At 30.7% G+C, this 9967-nt stretch overlaps 1 protein-coding gene across 1 annotated transcript; it reads left to right on the top strand.

Annotated features, from left to right (window-relative positions):
• The first annotated feature begins 715 nt into the window (after positions 1–715).
• On the top strand, positions 716–3566 carry LOC111988900 (receptor-like protein 56). The gene is made up of 2 exons (XM_065780911.1): positions 716–1088; positions 1512–3566. The coding sequence occupies exons 1-2, from the start codon at positions 749–751 to the stop codon at positions 3392–3394; spliced, it is 2223 nt and encodes a 740-aa protein (XP_065636983.1). The 5' UTR covers positions 716–748; the 3' UTR covers positions 3395–3566.
• The last annotated feature ends 6401 nt before the right edge of the window (positions 3567–9967 follow it).

Genomic DNA, 9967 nt, shown 5'->3' with positions numbered 1-9967 from the left:
GGAGTAGACGAGTAGTGTATTGCTTTAAAAAATGAAAAAGAACTGAAGTAGTGTAATTTAGTTCTTCGATGTTTATATCACATTATTCGATACTTATAACACGTTCTTCTATTAACGCAAGTTTCTTCAAAGAGAACTTTTGACTACCCTTCGTAAGTTCCTTCAATTTCTTAGTTGTTAATTTGGTTTGTATTAATTTCATTACTATTATTATTGTGTTTTTCAATCTCTTCTTTTCATAAAGTCTTATTGATTGAGACATAATTGCACCCATCCAATTCACTCGCACACGCATTTATTCTTCGAGTTTGAAAAAATTGTGTAAATCAAGTCTGTAAGCAACTCTAAAGTCGATATAAACAGTCTCTTTTCTCCTTTTGTTTTGGTCCTAAAGTATTTTATTTTCCTGGTTGAATGGTCCCGGATATAAGAACTTAATAATGATATTGAAATGATAAATTGGCCTAGTTGGGTGTGGATCAATTGAACTTAACCCAGATCTTGACTTTTCCAATCGTAATCTAAAACATTGATATTGAATTTAATTGACAATGAGGTTATCAGATTTTGACTTGTTCAACTCTCCCTGCATCTGCATGGAAGTTTAATCCATTGACATAGTCCTTCCTCATGCACATTATAAAGGGAGTATGATATGAAGATCGATGCACAACCATTCAATATCTATATAGTTTCATTAACAATATATACATAACATAAGCTGCCCTTGAGGATCTCATTTTTAATCATGTCTTCTTTTGCTAATAATGTCATTTTGCTATGGTTTATTGTTATCACATTTCTACCTTGTTCTTGGGGTCAAGAATGCAGCATAGAACAGAAGAGAGCTCTCTTGGAGATCAGAAACTCCACAAATGGTTCAGTCTTCGCGGACTGGGATGGAAGAGACTGTTGTAACGCACCTGGAATCACTTGTGACGGTATTGATGGGGGAGTTTCAAGTATTTATTTGCAAAGTGACAATGCAACATCAAGTAAATGGTATCCAAATGTAACCCTGTTCACCATATTCGATGAACTGCAAGTACTGAGCCTTAATAGCATGAACATTGGAGGAGAACTTAAACGTGAGAACTCTAACTCGATTTCTCCATGATTTACTTTATGCTTCTCACGTAAGTTTGGGTTTTTTTTTTTTTTTTTAGGAGGTTTAATAACATTTTTGATAGTTAAAAAAATTAAATGTATATACTATATTCTCTGTCTTAAATTGTTGGTCTTGTTTAGAAAACCTAATTTTTTAAGGGAACATCAATTATATTCAATTTCCATTATGACTTGATATTATATATTTCATTGACTTATACAATAAAATAAAAATATATTATATTTCATTGTCAACAATTTCAATTTTAATTTTAGGCAAAATTGAGTATACTAAATTGCTTGGGAGAAATATTTTCTTTCTCCTACCATTTTAATTCTTTGCCCTTCTGATTATATACGGAAAATCACAATAAGACCTCACATCTCAACTTACTTTGTTGCAGCCTTTTGTGAATTGAAGCGATTAAAAAGTCTAAGTTTGTTGGATCTTGGGAATAATTTAATGGAAGGCACTATTCATCCTTGTCTTGGGGGGATTGAAAAGCTTGAACAACTTGTTCTATCGGGTAATCGCTTTCATGGTAATGTACCTCCATTATTATTGTCTACCCAAAGCAAGATTGTGTTGTTGGATGTTTCTAGTAATCAATTAGAAGGGGTATTGTCATTTTCAATTTTTGCCAACGTTACAAGTCTCGATTACATTGATCTTTCCAATAACTACTTGGAGGTTGAAACCGAATCTCCCTCATGGGTCCCGACCTTTTATCTAACTAAGCTGAACTTAGCAAATTGCAACCTCAACAAGAAGAATGGTCACGTTGTGCCCAGCTTCATCTCCACCCAACTTAGTTTGAATTGGCTAGACTTGTCTCATAGCTCAATAGAGGGAGGCATACCTTGTCAGCTGTTGTTCAACACAGGTATCCAAGGTTTATTCTTGAGAGGCAACAAACTCACAGGTTCTTTTCTTGATTGCAATGCTAAAAATCAAACTTCATCAATTGTATCATTTGACATATCTGATAATCAAGTCAGAGGCCCTCTTCCTGAAAATATTGGGCATCTTCTTCCATTGTTAGAGCATTGTAACATGTCCTCAAATGCATTAGAAGGCAACATCCCTTGGACCTTGGGTAATTTGTCTCTTGAAATATTGGATCTTTCCAATAACATGCTCACAGGAACAATACCACAAAGTTTGACTAAAAATGGTAGCGCACACTCATTGGTCTATCTAAATCTATCAAACAACAAATTGCAAGGAAAAATGCTCCCAGGGTACTCTATCATGCCAAGCTTGGAGTGCTTACAACTTAGTGGCAATCGCTTTGAAGGAGTCATCTCACCCACAATATCAAACAGCCCCTCCCTGGTAATCCTAGATGTTAGATACAATTACTTGTCTGGAAATATTCCAAGGTGGTTGTACAATCATCCTAGCTTGGTAGCAGTTCTTTTAAGAGGAAATCGCTTTGAAGGTCACCTACTACGAAGAATGTGTCAGATGAGAAGTTTGCAAGTTTTGGACATCTCTTTCAATCATATTTCAGGAGGTCTTCCCTCCTGCGTTAATAACATTACATTCTGGAAGAAGAGTTCTCCTACTGGCTCAAACTGTTTCACACAGAAGGGTCGATTGAGGTACCTTAAAAGTTTAACTGACTTGTATTTTGAAATTGGAACGTCCTTGCTAATAAAGAATATGGAATATACTTTCAATGGTCTCCCACTCTCATTGATGACAGGAATCGACATGTCATCCAACCAACTAACAGGTAGCATTCCTTCTGAAATGGGAGAATTGTCACAACTTCGGTCCTTGAACTTGTCAAATAATTTTCTAACAGGCTCCCTTCCCATTTCTTTTCGAAACTTGAAAAACGTGGAAAGTTTGGATCTCTCTCACAACAAGTTGAGTGGGAAAATCCCTTCAGAGTTGGTTGAACTCACTTCTCTGTCGGTATTTAGTGTTGCCTACAACAATCTTTCAGGAAGAATCCCATTTGAGCAGCAATTTTCAACATTCAACATGAAAAGCTACGATGGCAATCCTGATCTTTGTGGAGGCCCTCTGCCAAGAAACTGCTCAACCCCAAACCAACCGGATCCTACACATAAGAGGGATCAAAAGGACCAGAAAGAAGGGACTAGAGTAATTGATAGCCCTTTCTTCTTTTATGCATTTGTTGCCGTCTCTTATGCATTTGGGTTTTGGGTTTTCTTTGGGCTCCTAATCATTAAGAAGAACTGGAGGATGAACTATTTTAGAGCTGTGGACAGATATGTTGAGTCATTTTTGGAAATGTTTTCCAAGTATTGGTGATATACTGTCATATTTGTCGTGGAAACAGTACTATGTGAGATTTGTATTTCAAAGCAATTCTTGTTTTCTTCATAGAATTTGTAGCATTGAGTGGTTCTAAGTACAAGGTTGCAGCTTTTTGCTGCCTGTGATATTTGTGTTGTATTTTATTATACTTGATTAGTAAATTGCCCGATACACAATAATTTTATGATATTTTATGTATAATGGTTTGGAAAATGTTATACGTATGTTATAATGAAAAGGAAACTAAATTAGAGGATTTATGTATTTCAACGTTTAAAATAGCAGCGTTTTATGTATTTCTATCTTGAAATAAGTTCAGAATTTCAGTAATGACATCTTTTAGAAGTGCTTTTGGTTCTGGTTATGCTATGGCAGGAACCAAAATTTTCTTGTGTTTCTTTTCTTGATGGGACTTCTCAATGGATCCTTTTTTTAATGCTTAGTAGAACATGTAAATATGATTTGTATCCATGGAAGTAGACATTCCCACAATCCAAGCGTGAGATAGCTCAAATTCTTTCTCAAAAGCGTAAGATAGCACTAATCAATTTTTGATGTAGGTGAGGATTGAGTCTTAAACCTCTTATTATCAAAGACTTTAATTTACAAATTGAGATAACTGAAACCTACATATAATTATTAATTTATTTGTTTTCTGTCTCTGTAAATTATTTATTGTTGGATTTAGTGTGCCATTTTATGTATAAACATATGTTAATGATTATTTTTATTTCGGTTTATATAGTAAAATTGACTCTTTAAAGTCAAATCCTTACTTTATCATTTATTGGAATTTGATACCATCATTAATTAAAGTCATTAATAGAAGAAATGAACAATATAATACTATTTTTTTTTAGAGAAATAACATGTCTATAATATTTTTACAACATTTTTATAACAAATCTTAAGTAGTAAATTGTTATTAATTATTATTGTTGTGGCAAAAAAGTAATCTTAGTGTTGAGTTCAAATTTGAACCAATAACAACTAATCACTCATGATTTATTGTAAAAATACTGTGAAAATGTTGTTGATGTAGCATCTTTTTTTTTTATAGGAAAATGATGTTGATTTTTTTTTATATATAAACATAATGTTGATTTAATGCCAATTTGATTCTAAATAATATTACTTGCTCCTACCATTTTAATTCTATGCACTGGCACAGCTAGGAAGTGGCTGGGGGTTGGCTTTTTAAAATTTTCAATGATTACCTCATAATTTAGAAAAATTATATTACTATCTCCTTAATTTACTTCTTGAATCATAAACACTGTTGCAATTTACATACCAAACCCCAAGAATTGGAGGGGGGAAAAATACTAGAGTTATCTCTCCAAAAGTCAATTTGAACTCCTCAAAATTTAAAAATGGTTGAAATACCAAAAAAATAATTTTGATACAAATAACCCAACAAATAAAAAGTATCATTTTTTGCCCATTCCTTGACCCATTATCCCTCCAAAATACAAAAACCAAATCAACTTTACCAAATTGGTAATGCCACCAAAATATATATATGTGTGTGTGTGTGTGTGTGTGTAGGGCTGCTGCTTATTTAAACAAAAAAATTCACTCTGCTTATTCTCCCTCTAGATATTTTGCCCAGTGGGTTGTGTGATTGCAGTGGCATGTATACGTTTGATAAATGATAAGTGTAGCCACTGTAGTGTACTAGCATCTAGTGATTTCTAGGTTTTTTCTTTATTTATTTTTTTTAAATGTATTTAAAAGTCAGAAAGTGGTTTCCACATTGGAAGTTGCATCTATACTATTTTACTACATTTTATTTAAATATGATAATTGTGATTTTTTTTTTATATAATTGGGATTTGCTATTATGTTTATTATTTCATAATAGTGGCTTTGAAGTTTGAACGATTAAATTAAGCTATTTTAATTTCTTGTTTGTTATATGTTTCTTTTTCTAAATTGTTTATTATTGCCGTCTCTTATGCATTTGGGTTTTGGGTTTTCTTTGGGCTCCTAATCATTAAGAAGAACTGGAGGATGAACTATTTTAGAGCTGTGGACAGATATGTTGAGTCATTTTTGGAAATGTTTTCCAAGTATTGGTGATATACTGTCATATTTGTCGTGGAAACAGTACTATGTGAGATTTGTATTTCAAAGCAATTCTTGTTTTCTTCATAGAATTTGTAGCATTGAGTGGTTCTAAGTACAAGGTTGCAGCTTTTTGCTGCCTGTGATATTTGTGTTGTATTTTATTATACTTGATTAGTAAATTGCCCGATACACAATAATTTTATGATATTTTATGTATAATGGTTTGGAAAATGTTATACGTATGTTATAATGAAAAGGAAACTAAATTAGAGGATTTATGTATTTCAACGTTTAAAATAGCAGCGTTTTATGTATTTCTATCTTGAAATAAGTTCAGAATTTCAGTAATGACATCTTTTAGAAGTGCTTTTGGTTCTGGTTATGCTATGGCAGGAACCAAAATTTTCTTGTGTTTCTTTTCTTGATGGGACTTCTCAATGGATCCTTTTTTTAATGCTTAGTAGAACATGTAAATATGATTTGTATCCATGGAAGTAGACATTCCCACAATCCAAGCGTGAGATAGCTCAAATTCTTTCTCAAAAGCGTAAGATAGCACTAATCAATTTTTGATGTAGGTGAGGATTGAGTCTTAAACCTCTTATTATCAAAGACTTTAATTTACAAATTGAGATAACTGAAACCTACATATAATTATTAATTTATTTGTTTTCTGTCTCTGTAAATTATTTATTGTTGGATTTAGTGTGCCATTTTATGTATAAACATATGTTAATGATTATTTTTATTTCGGTTTATATAGTAAAATTGACTCTTTAAAGTCAAATCCTTACTTTATCATTTATTGGAATTTGATACCATCATTAATTAAAGTCATTAATAGAAGAAATGAACAATATAATACTATTTTTTTTTAGAGAAATAACATGTCTATAATATTTTTACAACATTTTTATAACAAATCTTAAGTAGTAAATTGTTATTAATTATTATTGTTGTGGCAAAAAAGTAATCTTAGTGTTGAGTTCAAATTTGAACCAATAACAACTAATCACTCATGATTTATTGTAAAAATACTGTGAAAATGTTGTTGATGTAGCATCTTTTTTTTTTATAGGAAAATGATGTTGATTTTTTTTTATATATAAACATAATGTTGATTTAATGCCAATTTGATTCTAAATAATATTACTTGCTCCTACCATTTTAATTCTATGCACTGGCACAGCTAGGAAGTGGCTGGGGGTTGGCTTTTTAAAATTTTCAATGATTACCTCATAATTTAGAAAAATTATATTACTATCTCCTTAATTTACTTCTTGAATCATAAACACTGTTGCAATTTACATACCAAACCCCAAGAATTGGAGGGGGGAAAAATACTAGAGTTATCTCTCCAAAAGTCAATTTGAACTCCTCAAAATTTAAAAATGGTTGAAATACCAAAAAAATAATTTTGATACAAATAACCCAACAAATAAAAAGTATCATTTTTTGCCCATTCCTTGACCCATTATCCCTCCAAAATACAAAAACCAAATCAACTTTACCAAATTGGTAATGCCACCAAAATATATATATGTGTGTGTGTGTGTGTGTGTGTAGGGCTGCTGCTTATTTAAACAAAAAAATTCACTCTGCTTATTCTCCCTCTAGATATTTTGCCCAGTGGGTTGTGTGATTGCAGTGGCATGTATACGTTTGATAAATGATAAGTGTAGCCACTGTAGTGTACTAGCATCTAGTGATTTCTAGGTTTTTTCTTTATTTATTTTTTTTAAATGTATTTAAAAGTCAGAAAGTGGTTTCCACATTGGAAGTTGCATCTATACTATTTTACTACATTTTATTTAAATATGATAATTGTGATTTTTTTTTTATATAATTGGGATTTGCTATTATGTTTATTATTTCATAATAGTGGCTTTGAAGTTTGAACGATTAAATTAAGCTATTTTAATTTCTTGTTTGTTATATGTTTCTTTTTCTAAATTGTTTATTATATGGTTAAAAGAGATTGTCAAAAAAAAAAAAAATTCAGAATTAATAATAATTTAAGGACAAGGATTAGCTACAAAATTGGTTGTAGCATAAGGTTACAACTTTACTCAATATAGGCTACAACCTTACTAAATATCTTTATATTATAAATGATTTTTGACAAATTCATCATTGAATTACATCTTCTTCATATATCTTTCATACTTACAAAATATCTAGAAAATTAAATATTGATAGCTATATTATCAATAAATTGCTTAAATTGCAAGTTTTTGTAGTTTAAAACTATACATAAAATATAAGCTTAGAGATCATATAGTAAATAATATCTAATTGACATAAAATTTGACATGTATATTAAGAGCGTAAAGGACATGCAATTTAACAGATAGATTTTCAAAATATTTAATAATGTTTATTTTATTAAGTAAGGTTGTAGCCTTAGGTTACAACCAATTTTGTAATTAAACTTTATCCGTAATTTAATTTATTAGTATGCAACAACTTTGTTGATTTAAATTTAATTTATGAAAAAAAAAAAAAAAAAAAACTTGGTCATGAACGCTTTTCTTTGTGGCGGAAGCAGTATTATGTGATATTTGTATTTCAAACCAATGCTTGTTTTCTTCAAAGAATTTATATGGCTCATCTATGATTTACTCATTATTTGAGATAATCTATTAGAATGTAAATTGTTGAGATTAAGATAGTTTAGAATATGAAATATAAGAAAATTTTACCTAATCGAGAGTTTTCTACGAGCAAGTAGAATTGTCGGTGTATATATGATTTAGAGCATATTACAAGTTCAAATCTTTGATTGATTTATTTATTTTGCTTATTACAAGTTTCCTCCAACGATCGTCGATCCTTGTCAATCGTAAGAAGTTGGCAACCATAAAAACTGTAGCCTTTTTTTTCATCGCAATACAAGGAGACAATTTTACATTGACCGAGTACTTAAAAAAAAAAAAAAAAACATTCACTAGTAATTTATAGCAGGCCATGGTACCTTTATGTGAATGAACCAAACCAAGTATTTAGGGTTCCCGAATGAGTTTCAAATTCAATACAAACTTGATTATGAATTAGGCAATACCATTCCTAAACTGGATCTTAGCATAACTTTGTACACAACCAGCTCAGAATTTCAGTGATGACATCTTTTGGAAGTGCTTTTGGGTTTGCTTATGCTAGGAACCAAAATTCTCTTGTTTCTTTTCTTGATGGGCAAGAAGGGACTCCTCAATGGATCTGTTTTTTATGCTTGTAGAAAATATGTTGGATTATTTTAATAAAAATATTAAAATTTATTAAATGCTCTTTTAATTGAATTGGTTAAATTCATTTTTATCTCAAATCTAATGCATATTTTCAAACACGTCAATTTTTAATTTCTTAATGACAATTTCTTTTTGAAAAACCTTCTATTATGAGTTGGCTGATATGGATACTACTAACTAAATGAACGTTAGAGACTTAGGGCCTGTTTGGTTTAGGCCAATTTTGAGTGATATCACTGGAAACTCATAACTTAGTGATAAAAAAACGTGGGAGCCACACAATTTTTTTTGTTTGGCTTGATTTCTTAATCTTGTTTTCATCACTCAAACTCAAAAATTTTGAGTGAGAGTGATGAAAACCGAAAATACCAAATTGGTGTTTTCAGTTTCTGAGATACATAACTCAATGGCATGATTATAAAATTTTAGACTCTGTGGAGTCCACAGCTTTTGTGTTGTCAACTCCATCGGCTTTCTCTTTTCTTTTCTTTTCTTTTCTTGCTTTTCTCTACTTCTTTCTTTCTTCTTCATACCCACTCCAGCACCAACCACTTTTTTGTCTTCTTCTTCTTCATTCTTTCTTTCTTTTTCAACTGAGTTCCACTGGCTTCCCTTTCTTTTTTTTTTCTTTTTTTTTTCCTCTACTTCTTTTTTTTTTCCTTCTTCATACCCACTCCACCACCATCAACATTTTTTTCTTCTTCTTCTTCATCAAACCCACTCCACCCAAGGGCAGAACCAGAAATTTTAGTTTGGGGAGGCCAAGTTGTGATGTTAATATATTAGTTAAGATAAACCTCTACACACACACATATAAAAATTAATTTACTAAGAGAATTTATCATCTTCTAAATTTTAATGAGCATACAAAAGTCATGTATTTCTTCTATTAGACATGTACAAAAATTTATCATTTTTTACCTAGTTTAATTTATTAAACCTCTTAAATTATATGATTTTAATATAATTTCTCTTTTTTTTAAGAGCACCATTGAAATGACTCAAAATTTGGAGGGGCTAACTTCAATTTTTACATGCTACTTTTAAAAAAAAAATGTAAATGATATAAACACTATAAAATAATTTTTTATAGTGTTTATAAAAAATTGATATAAACACTATAAAAATGTAAATGAGTGTTTATAAACACTATAAAATAATTCTCCTCTTCCTCCTGGTTTTTTCTTTCTTTCTTTTCTTCTTTTTCTTTCTTTCTTTCTTTCTTCTTCAGAACCACTCACCATGTTCATCC

Source organism: Quercus suber, unplaced genomic scaffold (genome assembly GCF_002906115.3).
Source record: "Quercus suber isolate HL8 unplaced genomic scaffold, Cork oak 2.0 scaffold_14, whole genome shotgun sequence".
Lineage (NCBI taxonomy): Eukaryota > Viridiplantae > Streptophyta > Magnoliopsida > Fagales > Fagaceae > Quercus > Quercus suber.
The sequence above is the reverse complement of the archived record's forward strand: the minus strand, read 5'-3'. Positions and strand labels throughout refer to the sequence as shown.

Bases quoted from the DNA above. Each gene is read 5' to 3' on its own strand.
- LOC111988900 (XM_065780911.1), top strand. From the start codon at position 749: ATGTCTTCTTTTGCTAATAATGTCATTTTGCTATGGTTTATTGTTATC. The intron at 1,089-1,511 runs GTGAGAACTCTA...ACTTTGTTGCAG, and splicing joins CATTGGAGGAGAACTTAAAC to CCTTTTGTGAATTGAAGCGA.